General features: G+C 38.6%; 1 protein-coding gene across 1 annotated transcript in view; it reads right to left on the minus strand.

Moving 5' to 3' along the window:
• Positions 1-789: 789 nt before the first annotated feature.
• Positions 790-17,338, minus strand: part of LRRC24 (leucine rich repeat containing 24) — a 4,153,240-nt gene continuing 4,136,691 nt past the window's right edge. The window contains exon 9 of the mRNA XM_044067308.1: positions 790-5,568. Within this exon, the coding sequence (XP_043923243.1) occupies positions 4,520-5,568 (1,049 nt within the window). The 3' untranslated portion in view covers positions 790-4,519. The remainder of the gene's footprint in view (positions 5,569-17,338) is intronic.

Raw genomic sequence — 17,338 nt, forward strand, 5'->3', positions numbered from 1 at the left:
AGCTGTATGCATTCATAGATACATAGGCATTTTTATATATGATGTATATGCTTGCTATTTTATTTATATATTTAGATTTGTGCATTTAATATATAACATACAAAGAGTTAATATAATGCTTGCGACATAATTGCTTAGATGTTATAAAGGGAGTGTTCATTACAAAGTGTGTCTTTTGGTCTGATGAAGCTATTGTGAAAGCGCTTACCTATGTACACTACTATTAAATTGGTTTTAACACTATTGACATCGTTTTACATTGACTTTCTACAACCGATGCATGGTTGCCTCCCCCAAAGGATTTTTTGCTTGCTTTATTTATTTTTCATTGTTGGTGGGAGGCATTTGCTCCTTTGTGTGTTCTACTTCATTTCATTGTATTATGTATATATAACTATACTGTAAAATCTAGCCTCAAGGCCATTTGCCTGTTTTTTTACACCTAAACAAAATTGTAATTGTTTGTTTCTTTATGAAGGCTACCTGTTTATTTGTCAGTAATGCAAAGTTTCTTAGTAATTATTAATGTAACTATGTATTGTTGGAGCTTTTCTCCCTGGGCCTTCACTGAAAACGGGCTCCCCGAGCCCAGTGGACCTCCCTGGTCATCAAACTGGAACAAATAAATAATAAATAAATAAAAATGTATGATACTTTGTAATTAAATCAATTTTTATTTGTTATGCCTTAAACCTGAGGTACACATAAACCATAGACATGCTTCATATCTGGACATCACTTCATCCTTTTATTAATGTAAGCATAGACTTTAATGACAGATAATGACAATATGGCTCAAATAAAATTTTAATTTTCCATTTAGGGAAATTACAGACAGATTTTAATTAACCACTATAAATTTCTGATCCCAGAAAAAAGTCCTTTCCTTACATTCTTGTATTCCTGCATAAGTGCTGAGCCAAGAACGTTACTAGGACAGTTGTATATTCCAGAACCCTATATTTGATCAATACTTATTGATACTGACATTGTATTATACATCCTGTAGCTATGTTCAGTTTGGTGCTGTAAACATATCGCCTCAGACGTGGTTCAAGTATGCAGGTGAAATAAAGTCAGAATTTTAACTTTTAAGCAGCTTCAGGATAGGTCACTATGAGGTTTTCATGTACCAATTTTCCAGGAATTTATAAGAGTGTTATAGAGTATATATGTTACCACATAATTAATAAGTGATACAGAGTTTTACTGAAGAAAAAAACGTCTATTAGGAGATGTATTTTCTTTGTCAAGAGACTTCAAACCCAGACTAATTACTGATGCTGTCATTGCATTCAGATACAATTTTAGTTAGTAATCAAAATTATTCACAACAGTAAGTAATGAAAAATACATGAAAGCAATCATTCAACATATTTCATGAATAAACAAGCAGAAACATGAGATATTGTTCTCACAAAAATTATATTTTTTGACTCTCATTATTACATATAAATATTAATAATAATGAGTAATACGGTTTTATTAGTCTTCAGTCAAATTTTAATCATGGTTACTTCAACTCTTAGAAACGACACCAGCTCCCTTCTATCAAGATGAGTCAGTTTAAAATTAACAGAGTAATATCTCTCTTGCTTTTTATGGTTTCTTTATGATGACATTAAAAATCTTTGTGTAGGTAAACTACTTTGAAGTTATCTTGCATCTGACTTCTTCTTATATGTTACCAAAGCAATGCCATGAAACAGTTCTTATATTCATATCCTTAGGCTAACTCTTAAAATGTCCATTTTAGTTTCAGTGCACAGACTCTTGTGATCAGAAAAGTCCAGCTGGGTCTTAATATCTTGCAGAAAGTTAGACATAATCCTAACAAAGTAATTTTTCTGTTTTTTTTACTGTAGTTTACTTTTCCAACTCCCCACCTTTCCATCAACAAGTTCTTTAGACAAAAAAGCTAATATTTTTATAGTGGTCATTTAATTTCTAGTTAGGGGTCAAGGTATCAGTTCTTACCCCATGTGCAAAAAGTGGGAAAAATAGGTTGTGGGTGGATGGGTGAATTTAATTTCTGGTTACTTTAAGATAATGTATTATATGACCTTTAAAAGTATATACCATACAGGCCTTTTTCAGCTTACTGGTTTTTCAGAGGCCTATTTCAGCTGCAGAATGACAATATTCTTCAAACTCTTCTACACATTTTCCCCACAAAGCTCTTCTCAGTTCTCCTCAGGCAAGCATTACTTCATCTTTGTCTGTCTATCTGTCTCTCTGTTATTGCTCATTTTTGCTAGATTGCTGCACATATAAAAAAAGATGCATTACTTGCGGTCTGTCTGTGCTCTTAGCTATAGTGAACTTGGACTGATGACATTGATTTTGCTTGCACAGGGCAATGTATGTTGATCTGTTGGAAGCCTTTCTAGTTTGATCCATGTTCTGCGTTTTTTCTTCATTTCTTCAAGCATTTCCTCTGTCTTTTTAGTCTTTGCAATATTGTTAATCCTTGTAGAGGAATTCATGATTTGGCCTTTGTATTATCTTAATCTGATCGACCACTTTATTAGTTCTCATTATAATTAATGATTAAGCCTTTGTGTTTATCATGTAATTAAATATAACTAGACCACTTTCTATGCAGTCAGCATGTTCACCTGTTTTTCTGGTGCACGTAGTATACTGTAACCAAAAAATAATATTCATTGTTCTACTGAGTTTTGAAACATTAACAACGGGAGGACTGCAAATACTATCCACATAGTTTAAAAGTGAAATAATTTATTATATCCAGGATAGTCAAGTAAAACTTAAGAAGGATTCATTGGTATAGTTTCTTATTTTCTGTGCCCTAAGAAAATATTAATGTGAGCACCCAGTTTACATACAAATGTTATTTTACTTGTTACAGTTAAAGTGTCAAGGACTGCAATACAAGTATGTAGATGAACAACAGCCAAACTGAATACAAAGAAAATATATGCTTCTTTTTTTAATTAAAGATTGACATAGTGACATGGAATAGTTACTGCCTCTGCCATCTACTTTTGTAGCAGTTTATATGAATGTTCACAGCAGATACTATTAGTACTATGGACACAAAAGCTAGACTTTAATTTCTCAGAGGACTATGCTTATGTTGCTTATGAGCAGCCTGGGCAAATACCAGACAGAACTTAGTGCTGCCATTGACACAGAAGTTAACATTGTGTTGTTATGTTCTCTTCTTAGTTTTTTTTTATATCTTTGCCTTATATAATTTTCATAAGAACTTATCTCTGAATAATTTTCCAAAAAAACTGTCAATAATGCTTTTCCAGTGCTTACATTTTCAAGTAGAACCCCTGTTGTTCCTACCCAAGTTCTTTAAAGAGATGAGTACTAATTATTCCTCTGGCTAATCTGCATTAACTGTTCCAATAAAGTGTCAATACTGTTAAGTTTTATGCAGTTTCAGCAAAGCTTTTTGTTATAATAGTTCAGCACTGCTTTTATTTCTACAACTAAGGTTGCATAATGAGTTTAGTTTGACTGTTTTTCTTAAAGGACTTGACAATTATCTATTTATTTCCGAAGAGGTATAACATAGCTAATGTTATTCTGATACTGAATTTAGTACTTTCTCTTACCATCGCTGAAGTGTTTGATTATAAATGTGATGCTGTAGTAATATGGCATCATCTGTTTTCCTATGAAAACTCAAGACCTGTAAAATCTGGAAAGTGAACAACCAGACAGAACTAGTGCTATACTAAATCACAGTTAAAAATTATAAGAGTGCAAATAGGAGAAACAGAAGGAGCAAAGGAATAAATATATAAAATGTTTTAAGAGTGTTATTTTCTTAATTTGCTGCTTCACATTTTAGAAACAACATTTATAAGTTCTTTCAAAGATTTATTCAGTTTAGGAGCCACTGTTATCAGTACCTCCCCATTTCTTTGTACTTGAAATGCCCGTTATTATTCTACTATTATCCCAATGCCATACAGTTATTCAACAGTGACTTTAGATCCTGTAAACAAAAAGAACCTTGTAATTTTAGACTTTAGTGAGTTTCCTGTCATTGTAAAAAAGCATAACATTTTGAGGTTCGTTCTAATGAAAGCTAAAAAAAATGTGTACTTAACAGTTTAAACATATGAAGTCAAGGCTCTGGTCAAACCTCACACTCAGTAACCTAAACTACATCCTCTGTCGGCACATTGAGTAATGCAGTGACGGACTTGCACAGTAAAGTATTGAGGATCTTGATAATATTTCAACCCCATTCCACTAAAGCCGAACAGCCCTTGAGTTCTGAGGAGGGATCTGACTTCCTGTTTCAGCTTTGGCATGCCCTTACATAAAGGGTTCTGTAGAAACAGTATATCCATTTCAAAAATCAATATACAAATGGGCTATGGCCTCATATCCCACCATCTATTCAGGCAGTTAATCATTATATTTACTAACTGACTTTCTAATAGTATCACATAGTCACACTCAGATATGACTATTCATATATACCCAGGGCCCTCTTATAATGTGAGGCACAGCAATTGACTGTGACTATATTTTAGCAGTGAATCTCATATGCTATCTGTGACTGGAACAAAAGTCCCTGGTTCATAAACATGTCCTCCCCTTCTTTTGCAGGTTCCTGTTCCTCCTCCTCCTCATCATCTGCATCTTCAGGCTCTGCCTCATCTTCCACAGTCTGTGTTGACATGTCCTGAAGTTGCTCTGGTAAGGGAAGACCTAATAGGCTCCCTATTACAGATGAATCTTTGTAAGTGGCAAAAACAGTTTTACTTCTGTCAATCACAAACATCTCATGCCCCATTTCATCCCGATATTCCTCCAGCTGGGCAAATGTGGTAGGCCCATCAGAGTAGTCATTGACATACAGTATGTTCTCCTCTTTCTTTGCTTTTTTCCTCTTGCGATGTTTTCTGTAAATCACAGCTATCAGGAGTAAAGCAGTCAAGGCAAGCAGAGATATCCCTATAGCTATTGCTGTCTGTGTTGCCATTCCTAAGGCATTAAAATCCATACTGTCCATATCATACAGAGGTTCCTGACTTATGCCAGCGGATGGATGTGAGTGGGAAAGATGGTTAGATAAATTCACCATCAAGTGGAACATCACCCTAGCAGTACCACCTGGGTTCGTGGCCTCACATTCATATTTTCCAGCATGAGCTGCTGTGATGTTGGTAAGAAACAGCATTCCACTTCCCATGTCAGAGTCAAACTGTTCCTCAATGTTTCTCTCACCAAGGTCAAACAGTGCACTATTACGAGGCCTTGAGTTAACTTTAGATGGGGCAACCCTTATTTGAACCAGTTTCCTCCATGTAACAAGTGGTTGTGGGTATCCAGATGCCTGACAAGAAACCCTCAAGTCGTCTCCCATACGAGCTGTCACTTCTGTGTGGTCTATTTGTACCACTGGAGGGATACAGATCAGGCTGTTTGTTGACACATTCAGTAGGCTTTGATGAGCGAGTCGTGGTGGTTCAGTACAGATGATTTTCTTATCTACAGAACTGAGAAGTCGTTGACCATCTTCATTTATCCATGTTCTGAGCCAATGTAAAGCACAATCACATCTCCACACATTTTCTGGCAGGAAAGAAAACATACAAAATTAGTTAGTGAATATTACTTTTGAAACTTTCATAAACTATTTGTATATACTGATTTATAACATCTGTCTGCATAAAACTAGTTCAGGTGTTCTCTTTCCACAAGCCTAGTGGGATTCATCAGGTCAGGATAAGTAAATGAAAAATAAATACTTAAAAATTTATGAGAGTGGTAACTCTGAAAGCATCTATTAATTAGTTGATTTGTTTATTTGCTTTGTTCACAGGGAAAATCTGACTGGGTCATGAAGACCCTTTGTAAGCAGAGGCCCTGAGAGAAAGGCTCCAAAACAATTTACATGCACACAGTACTGGACAGCATACAATAGCTTAATAGGTTCATAGGTACTTACTAAGGTAACCACTACAAGGGCCTTTTTAAGCCTAGCTTTGCATTCCAAATCTCTGACAAGTTCTGGTACCCTTGATAAGTGTAAGCAGGGAGATTAAATTTTTATAAGCAGGGACCTGGAAAATGAACTATTTACATGTTGTTTGTGTCCATTAGAGACATAGGTGCTAAGCCAAGGATGAATTCCCTTTTCCCCATCCAATTGTCCAAATTACACTTGAATTGGATTAGGGAGGAACGTTACTTCACATGGATGGGGAGCATGTTCCAGAGATGCAGTAGTCTCTGGGATACATATCTGTCTCTCCAGCAGGTCCTATTTATATCACAGGCAAGGTTTAAGTCTTTAGAATGGGCAATTCTGGTGTTGTTTGTTTTGCTGATATGCAGGAGGTCCATCAGAGTGGGGTCTGCCAATGCCCTGTATGCCAGGCATAGAGCTCTCCTCAACAGCCTGTAGGAGGCAGAATACAGGGATAGAGCCTTGAGGCAGTCTGCATAGGACATTTTACTTATGCCCTGTATTTTTTTAGTGAGGAACCTCTGTGGATGTTCCATTTGTTGGATATGCCTGGTTAGGTACCCAAAGGGGGCATTGTACTCAGTGATAGGTCTGATGAATGCCAAATACAGTGGAACAATGACTTCCCTGGACCTAGATGCCATACCTTTGTTGATAAGTTGCGTAACATAGAATAATTTCCCCACTAAAGTAGACACATGATGGTCAAAGGCAAGATTACTGTCAATGTGTGTCCCCTAGTCCCTGAACACTGGATCAACTCTAAGGGGTGTGTTGTCAATATGATAATTACCAGGGTGAATGATTTCCCAAAGGATACTATTATGTATTTCTTGGCATTTATTTTTAGTCCATGGCTCTGACACCAGTTGCTTGTCTGTGTTAGCCCTTCCTGCAGAACATTTATGTCGGTGTGGGATTTAATGACAGCTCCTAATTTGCAATCATTTGAAAATGTAATCAGCCAGGGACTACTGACATTGGCCTTGACTTCACATAAATAAATGCCAAAAAGTAGTAGTCCAAGGACTGATGCCTGAGAAACTCCACTTGTGACCGGCCTCTTTGTAGAGGTGGAGTCCACGATTCTAACTTCCTGGGTCCTGTCTGTGAGCCAGTTGGCTATCCACCAGGTGACATAAGGGTTTGTATGTAACCTCTTAAGTTTGTCAACAATGCCCAAGTGGGGTATTGTGTCAAATGCCTTGGCCAGGACAGGGTAGGCCGTGTGAAACATTTTGCCCTCATCCATTGCTTTCGTGACCTTCTCAAAGAAGTACAAGTTGACTAGGTATGACCCACCCTTGATGAAACCAAACTGGGTTGGGTACAGTGTCTGGAGGTTTACTTTATCATTATTAATCATTTCCATGATAATTCTTTTCATGACTTTGCATATAAGAAAAGTGAGACTTATGGGTCTGTATTTTTCAGGATCTGTAGATGGCCCACCTTTGTGCAGAGGGATGACTGTTGATGTTCTCCATTCATAAGGCATGGAGCCTGTTTGGAGGCTACAGTTAAATAGCAATTCCAGAGGACCTGGTAGGTCATGTTTTATGATATTTAGAAGGTATCCTGGGATACTCTCTGGGCCCATTGATGCAGTGTTCTTGGCCTTAGAGTCAGCATTAAGGACATGTTCACTAGTGTTAGCAGGGAGAGTTACATTTGATTGTATTTCCTGAGGGAAGGTTAAGGGGAAGAGAGGGGTAACACTGGAGCTGAATTTGTCAGCCAGTATACTTGTTATGTCTTCTGGCTCAGAATAGGTGTTTTCATTTACAATGAGCTCTGCACACAATTGTGTATTGCCTTTGAGGTTGCAGACATAGTCAAAGAATGCCTTATTCAAACAAAGCTGCACCTTGTTTGAAAGTAGTTGAAACAGCATTACTACATAAAGCTAAAGTCAATTGAAAAGACTGATTGATCTTATGGTAGTGACATGCAGTGGAGTGAATCATTCAATGACAAGAAAAAGATAATATCAGTTGTTAGTAATATGAGCTTAATCATTAATTTATCTATGGAGAAGTAAGTAAAATATCCTCATGGAGTAATATGACGCATGGAGGTAAACCGCTCTCCAATCAAGACTGAACTTGACAGTCAAGAGGAGAAGGTAAACACCTGCATCACACCACACTCATCACATAGTCTCACTAAATCTACACCACCAAAATCCACACATAGAAACACAAAAACATTTGCAGAGGCTCTCAATAATAATCTGCTCAAGCAACAGAGACCTCCAAAGCAGAAATGCAAGCAACCTCCATCCCCCAACACAACCCAAATGACACATGGCCCACAGACTCAGTGTGCCACTCAACCACAGCCAATAAGGCAAAACAATGTACCCAACACACTAGTCATAAGTGACTCTATAGTCAGGCACACTGATGTCCCATTCACCAGGCTAAACAAGGAGAAGGTTACTGTCAGCTGCCTGTCGGGTGCCAGGATCCGCCACATAACCCACGCACTCAGGTCACTCCACAGCAAGTACAAATATGACTCTGTCATTGTCTATGTTGGTGTGAATGACCTGAGATGTACCTCCCTGGACCACATGAAAAGAGACATGGAAGAGCTCTCCGATCTTGTAGCCCAGGCAGGTATGACCCTAACCCTGAGTAGAATTCTGCCATCACCCAGAATGATGCCGCAGTACAAGGACAAAATGATTGACTTCAACAATTGGCTAAGCTTCTGGTGCCATTCTAAAGGGATCCAGTATCTGTCTGCCTGGGATGACATGGTCGACAGACCACGATGCTTTGCCAGAGATGGCCTGCACCTGTCACCCCTGGGATTCCGGATACTGGCTAAGGTTCTTGCCACTCCTATAGTGCCTTTTTTAAGCAAGGTTCAAATGACAAATTCACGACCATAACAGGAACAGGCAAGCAAAAACTGAGGGTGATGCTACTCAATGCTAGAAGTCTAAATCTCAAAATGCACTCACTTGAGGTACTCTTTAAAATGGAGAACATCGATATCTGTGTAGTGACTGAGACCTGGTTCAAGGCTCCAGAGAGCACCCCTGCACTACCAGGCTATAACGTATACCACACTTTTCGGCCATGTAACCTGGACCGGAACACCAACGGTGGAGGTGTGTCCATATTCATTAAGGATATCCACACCTCCAGGCTACTTGCTCAGCATAATGCAGCCAAGGTTATCTGAGTGCAACTAACTCTGGGCAAAACTGCAATCCAAACTGTAGCTTGCTACAGATCACCCACCATGCTCCAGGATTTCAACTCCTCTTTTCTTGATGTACTGGAAAATATTAGGGTTCAACCAAACACCCTAATAATGGGCAATTTCAACTACCCCACCATTAACTGGGAAAACTACTCATGTACCAACTCCTTTGCTCAACGCTTTCTGGAATTCATAAACTCCAATGCCCTGGATCAACTTATCCACACCCCCACCAGGGGCAACAATATCCTAGATCTAGTCATTACCAACATGAGTGAGCAGTGTTCCACACCTGAAGTCAACGCCTCATTGGTCCGATCCGACAATAAGCTAATTACCCTAGATATCCACATCCTGCCCCCACCCCCCATTAAGGAAACCATGGTAAAAAATTTCTCCAAAGCCAACTTCATGCTTCTTAAGACAGAAGTGGTGAACTTCACAACACACATGCAGATGGACAATACAGTTACAACTACTGAATCCTGCACAATTGCACTTTATAAACACTAACATGGATTGTGCTATCCCAAACAGAACCAAGACGCTATCCTCCAAAAAAAGGAAGCCAATCTGGTGGTCCCCTGCCATAAACAAACTGTACAACAGAAGGAAGAAACTGTTGCAAAAGAGAGTAAAATCCTATGAGTGGAGGAGCTCCCTGGTCAGCGTCAATAAGAAGCTGTGATCCCTGATAAAATCCTCCAAAGCTAGTTACGAAAACAAAATGGCCACTGATTCTAAAGACAACCACAAAGCATTCTATCGCTATGTCAAGAATCTTAATGGCAACACTCAGATCTGCTCTGAGTTACAGCACAATGGCACTAAATATACAGACCCAACTGATATTGCCAACATCCTGGCAGATAGGTTCAGTGCTAACTTTACCCCCCTCTCACCCCCTAAAGAGCCCACCTCTATACCAGAAGAATGCAAAGTTCCTGTAATCACGGCTGCACAGGTAAAAACCACACTCTCCAAAGCCAAGAACACAGCATCCATGGGACCAGACAACGTCCCAGGCTGCATTCTACACGAACTACAGAACGAACTGGCACCCCACCTAAGTATCATGTTCAATCATAGCCTCACCTCAGGCTTTGTGCCTGCGGAATGGCGCACAGCAATGGTTATACCACTCCACAAGGGGGGAGCCACCACAGACCCCGGGAACTACCACCCCATTAGCCTGACGAGCCTGGTCTGCAAGGCAATGGAAAGTATCATCATGGAACTTATAAACAAAGACACTGGTAATCTCCAAACTCTGGCCCCCACCCAGTTTGGGTTTGTAAAAGGCAGATCATGTCTCCTAAACCTGATAGACTTCTTTGAAGCAGTCACCAAAGCTGTAGACAAGGGTAAGGTGGTTCACACAGCCTATCTAGATCTTGCCAAGGCTTTTGACACCATCCCTCACTCTGGAATTATAGATAAACTCACTAAATTACGTATAAATACCTATGTCACAAGATGGGTTGCCAACTGGCTCACTGACAGAACCCACACAGTGAACGTAGCAGACTCCAAATCTGACTTCAGACCAGTGACAAGTGGAGTAACACAGGGTTCAGACCTGGGTCCTCCCATTTGGTATCTACTTCTCTGAAGTACAGGCTAACACAGAAGGTCTTTGGCTAACGAAGTTCACAGATGACTGCAAACTAGGAGCCATAATCGAAACTCCTAACAATGTGGACATCCTACAAAAGGGCCTCACTGAGACAGATGCCTGGTGTCAATGCCATGGCCTCAAGCTCAATGCCAAAAAGAACATTGTCATCCCCATTGGTAAAAACTCTGTACCCATGAACTACAACATAGGCGGTAGTATACTTAACATTGAAAGTGTGATAAGAGACCTTGGGACACAGGTGGACAGTAGTCTCTCCTTTGATAATCACATTGCCACAGTAGTCAGGAAATCCTTCTACGTGGCACACCTCATCACAAAAGGTTTCTCATCCAGAAAAAAAGAGGTAATTGGTCCCATCTACTCATCACTCATTAGACCCATTATAGAGTACAACGCCCCTTTTGGTATGTACCTCACAAGACATCTACAACAACTGGAAAGGCTGCAGAAATACCTCACAAATAGGATTACCAGCCTCAAACAGATGACCTACGCAGACCGTCTCAAAAACCTCCAGCTTTACTCTGTCGCATATCGCCTACTCAGAGGTGATCTCTGCCTAACATACAAAGCTATGTCAAACCCAGAGCTGCTGGACATGCTCCACTTAAAGAAATACCAATCCCTCTGAGCTACATGCTCTAGGGACCTAAACCTTGTCACCACAATAAACAGAACATGCCGGAGGGATAGATTCCTGTCCCAGAGACTTCCCATACTCTGGAATAAACTACCTATCTATATCAAACAAAGCTCCTCATTAGCACTGTTCAAGAAAAATCTTGATGATTGGATGGGAAATAGGAAATTCACCCCGGGGATCACCTCTGTGGCTCTGCTCGACAGTGGCACAAGAAAATAATTTTCTTTGGTGGCAAAAGGCAGGGTACCTTTTTGGCTGGGCTTGTATAGACCCTAGGGCCAATAGCCTAGTACCTACCTATGAACCTATGAACCTATACTTTATGCAATATATGTACAATATTTACAACCTATGCATAGATAGTTGCCCTGTGTTACACTTTAAGAGAACCAATGAATAGTAAAAGATTCAGCAGTTACAGAAATGACTAGTCTAGTGGTGTAGAATAGTGATATTGCTGCATATTTATATGCATGTTTTGAAAGGAAAAGAGTTATCTATTTGCCTGAGAGAAAAGAGGGTAAAATCCCAAAGTCTGGCCATGTAGTATGAGCAGGGAGCATGTCCATGTGAGTTTTGAGACTTGTGTTGACAAATAAGGAATTTATCTTGAGAACATAGTTCTCTGGTTGTGGGGTAATAGTTGAACTGGGGGTGGGGTAATAGTTGAAAAGTAGTTGCAAATGTTGATGGAGAATAAAGCTGGCCAATTTTGGTTGGGCATATCTAAGATAGTTGGGAGACTCCATCCATCTGAGTTTTTCAAACTGCTGCAATGGTGTGTCCTAACAGGGAGGGCAGCAGCAACTTTTTCTATTTTGAAATATCATTGCAGAGTCTATGTAGTTGACTAGCATGAAGATCAGTGAATATTGGATCTAAAATATATGTTTTCTGTTGTGTGAATGCATGTGCAACAGGAATAGTTGTCTGGAAAATGTTTTCAAATGGAAAGAAAAAAGGTACCGAAACTCAAGTGGATATGTTATACACATGATATAGTGTTGACTTTAGCATGAATGAAAGCTTAAGAAGTTACTTGGCCAGGGATGGTGCTCATTTTTACTAATTCTAAGGGAAGAGGGAGGGTTTCTGGATTTGTTAGCCTAGAAACTTATTAATATGGAATGGGAAGCGGGCTTATAATACTTGCTATCTTAAAACAATGGATATAAGGGATAACATTGCAGTCTTATCAACAAGAATGTGGCCTAGGGCAAGGAAAACAAATAAAATGACCACATGTTCATAATTCAAAACAAACATCTTATTTGCTGTTAAGGTTTAATGTCTTTTGTACTTTATTGTGTATTTTCTCAATCACTTGATATTTTCAGATTGATTAGGTCTTTTGTTACTGTTATATTCTGTGTCTTTGTTACTTTCCATGTATGATTGTATGGAGTTTTTCTCCCCGGGCCTCCGCTGAAAATGGACATGTATCCAGTTGAACTATCATAGTCAACAAATGTAAAATAATAAATAAATAAGTAAATAAATTACCCTCACTGATTTATTTATAAATAACACCAGGCTTATCTAAAGTGTGATCAACAACAGTGAAACTACAAAAACAGAGCTGATACTGTATTATCAGCAATTTGTCAAAAATGGCAATGCCAACATTCATCAAGCTTGGAAGCAAAATGTTCCTTTCTACACACAAAGCTTTCCAGAACTGAAACAGGATTGTTACTTTACTTTTCTTCATTGAAGTTTTGATAAGTAAATAAAGCATTTCTACACAAGTTGTCTTCTTGTGTGAAAGTTATACTCAGAATCAAAATTCATAACATGCCCTACAATTTCACAGAGCTTTAAAGTTCTCAGTTAGGCTTTTAAAGACAAAAATAAATTAACAGTCATTTTTGCCTTTTAGTTGGTGCAGCTTTATTAAAACAACAATCCCAATTTGCACTTGGGGGTTTCAGTGTAACACACAACCCCAGATCAGTAATAACACACAATTCCAACAGCTGGCAGAGAAGTCTTCAGAAATGTAGAGTTCTGGTAACTTTATTACAGGTCCAAATAACATCCATTAAGTACTCAATAATTTGTAGCTTTTCCAACACTTGAACTGCTCACAGACTAGAATACAGTAGGAAGTCTCCTCTCTGATAGTCACTCTCTCTCTCTCCCTCCCTCTCTCTTTATATATATATATATATATATATATATATATATATATATATATATATATATATATATATTGTTGTGTCTTTCGGCTTTTCCAGGTTAGGGGTTGCCACAGCGGAACTCCGGTCTGCTAATGATTGGCAGTAGATTTTTACATGCCGAATTGCCAGACCTGACGCACAACCTTCAATATTCACGCATGTCTCTACCCAGAAGATGCTCTAGCTGAGAATCGAACAGGACAACGTCTTACTGTGAGGCGACAATGCTAACGCAGCACCATCACCACAGTGTATATATATATATATATATATATATATATATATATATATATATATATATATATATATATATATAATATACATCTCACGCCACTTAAACTGCCACCTTTTCTAAGAGCCCTAACCCTCCCTGTTGCTCTACAGCTTGAATTCAGATCACTTTCTAAGTTAACACTTCAGTGATTTCTCCAGTGTGAAAGTATAGATGACATATATGTTAATAAAGTGGGGCTGATATAGCTCTCTCCTGTCACAAGCTTTTTTTTGTCTATTACATACTTCGTCAACTCAGACCCATGGGGTTGAGTGACCATAGTGGCTAGGGAGTGAACCCCAATCCCTGGCCAATATTTCACAGTGAACTGGAATAACTGCAGGGCCAAAAAACAGCATGTCACTCTGACATTCAGGTCTCTGTGCTTGTTCATTCAACTAAGAAGATGGTAATCAGTCACCAGAGAACATGTTCTGCCTTATAAATAGTGCAGTGTGGGCCGTAATTAACAGTGTGCTGTATTCCCACCATTCTCATTTAATCACAGGACACTCGTTCTCCTTAGTGACATATCTGGATTCCTCTTGACTGAGTTTTCTGGTAAAGTAATGTATCTGGTATTCCTGTCCATTAACACTGGGATAAGACAATCCCACTGCCTTCCTTGCAGACATTCATCTGGGCCACAAACTCTTTAGAGAAATCTGAGGTCATGAGAACAGGGGAGAATACAGGGCACTCTTCAGGGCAATAAATACCCTCCTATTATTACATGCACTTAACTTTCAGTGGTGCTCTAGCTTGGTGAGAACAGTCAACAGGCAAGTTGTGGTAGTAAAGTTAGGGGTAAATTTTATGTAAAATCCCAAAATATCTACATCACGATGTACCACTGGTTACCCAGTTATACCAAATGGCAGTGTCAGTAATGTAAAGATACACTAGAATTTGCTATGAAAATGGTAATATTTATTCTGTACAGAATGACAACAGAGCACGAATGATGTTAACAGTTCACTCATCATGATTGCACTGTTACTGGCACCAGACTGAATGCCTTATGCGATACAGTACTAATTCAAATAGTAGTGACATATTTTTTTCTTAAAGTACATTAATATAATACATATTGACAATTTATACAGACTCAGAACAGTCCTACATTACTTATCATCACATCTTCTCCCGAGGAGATAGAGAGATCTTTCTTGACTATTGTGAAGTACAGGTATGTGCAAAACTGATACACATATATGTGATATTTTGTAAGGATTCTGTCAGTGCACATTTAACAGTTTTAAATGATATTGATTTTGCTGCATTATAAACATTTTTACATATATCATTTGTAGAAGCACTTATGAAACAGCAATACTTGAGGTAGACTACTAATCCTTGAGGTAGACATTATTTCAGCAGAAACAGTTCTTTATAAGGAGAAATATGAAACAGTCACTTATCTGTCCATATTACTTGACTGACGTCTTTACAAAGGATTGGCATTCTAATTTCTTTGCTACTACCCATCACTTGAGTAGTACTGGAACTGAAACTGGAGCATGTGGAAGGAAAACACTTAGACAAACAATTATGATGAACAGCATTATATTTAGAGTTACTCTACAAATGGTCTCAAAAGGATCAGGAATAGTCACACTCAGGTAGACAGCACACAGTCAGTCATCACATGTTGTAGATTTTGAGCTTCAACCCTTGTCTCAGGTACTACATTGTGATAATGATTTTAATGAAACAGGAACACACTTAACTATATGTGGGCCTGGATATTCTCAGCTCCAACACATCAGGTTTATTCTCAGGAACACAGCATTCAACTTGAGGTTCATCAGAAATTATCCCTGTCTGTGTCTAACTAAGGCCCCATCCCCTGTCTGCACCTTGTATATTGTATATTGTTGGTTCATCAGTCTTTCACACGTAGCACTTGTTGTGTCCCACTTTCTCTCTCCCTCTAACATTAGGCACACTGGTTGAACTGGTTGTGAGGCAGAATACCCCCTGTTGTAAATTGTTTTTGTACAAACTTTAGCTCTTTGGTAATTCTGCATTGTTGAATTATATTGGATATTTCTTATCTCTGTATTAAATGCTGTTGACATGTTAGTCCTTATTTATCTCCCAAGCATTAGCTAAGAAGGGCTTTACTCCTAAAGCACTGTGTGAAGTAACTCGATATACATGAGGGCTATGAGAAGATCAGGTTGTCTGTAGATCCTTTTAGCTGTGTGAACTGCTCTTTGTGGTTGCATTTGATTGTGGTAGTGAGGACTTGTAGTAATCAGTAAAAGGATAGTTGTCAGCAAACTTTTGAATTCATTTGACACAAACTGTGTACCGCTATCTGTAAAGCGTGTTCATTATATATGCCATATTTTGTGAATATGGTTTTGAACTTTGTTATGATTTAATGGCCTAGTTATAGTTGGTATTGCAGTATATTTATGTCACAAGAGTACTAGTACACTACTATTAAACTATTAAGTAGCTTTTGCCCTCAAACTCACATAAGTCAGCCACTACGTTTTGTCAAGAACCTTGTGATAAGAGTCTCAGCATTAATGTCTTACTGTTTGAGACAGTTTATAAGCAAAAGAGAATTGACACTTTGACACAAGGTTTACATTCTCCAAGATTATGTTAGGCCACCATACTGACATTTTGACTCTCTCATGACATTTTGTGAGATCTCAGTGTCCTTCATTTGTTTGTCTAAGCACTTTAGCTCATTGTGATGTGGTTACTATTGGTCTGTCTTGGTACAGTACTAAGCCATCATTTTCTAACATTTCTGCTCTGACTGTGTAGTATTTACACTTTGAAAGATTTTATATGTGTCCACGGATTAGGTGATCCATTTCAGGCATATTTTATAACAGTTTGTAATTCAAATTCATTTTTATAGCTTGTTTTAACTTTTCTAGTCTCCTGTTAGTTACTGGGCTTGTCATTACTCTGCACATATATGGCACATTGTCAGTTTCTGACAGCAATGGGCAACATATACAATTTTTGGCAAAGTACACAATTTTTGGATAAGATATCGGCCACAGCTGTTTCCCAGGCACATGCATTGCTCTGACAAAACATAGTCTCATGAGCAGTCTTTGACAGCTGGGTGGTACTTTGTATAGACTCGTGGAACTGATTTTTTAACAAATAAGTTGTGGTAAATCAGTAGCTGGAAACTCTATAACACTATGAGGTATCTGGAGATTCTCTCACATGATCTCACACTGACAAGTTGCTCTTTCTTGATCTGCAAGGATCACTGTTCAGTAATGGTTAGCAGTCTGGAACAATAAGCAGCAGGACATAACACTTGTTCATCCATTTGGAGTAATGATGTGCCCAGTCCATAGCTACTAGCATCAGCACTCACAGCTGTAAACTTGCTAACATCATAGTAGTCTACCACTGGAGCTGTTGTTAGCATTTCTTT

Source organism: Protopterus annectens, chromosome 3.part1, assembly GCF_019279795.1.
Source record: "Protopterus annectens isolate FY-2018-M chromosome 3.part1, PAN1.0, whole genome shotgun sequence".
Classification (NCBI taxonomy): Eukaryota; Metazoa; Chordata; order Ceratodontiformes; family Protopteridae; genus Protopterus; species Protopterus annectens.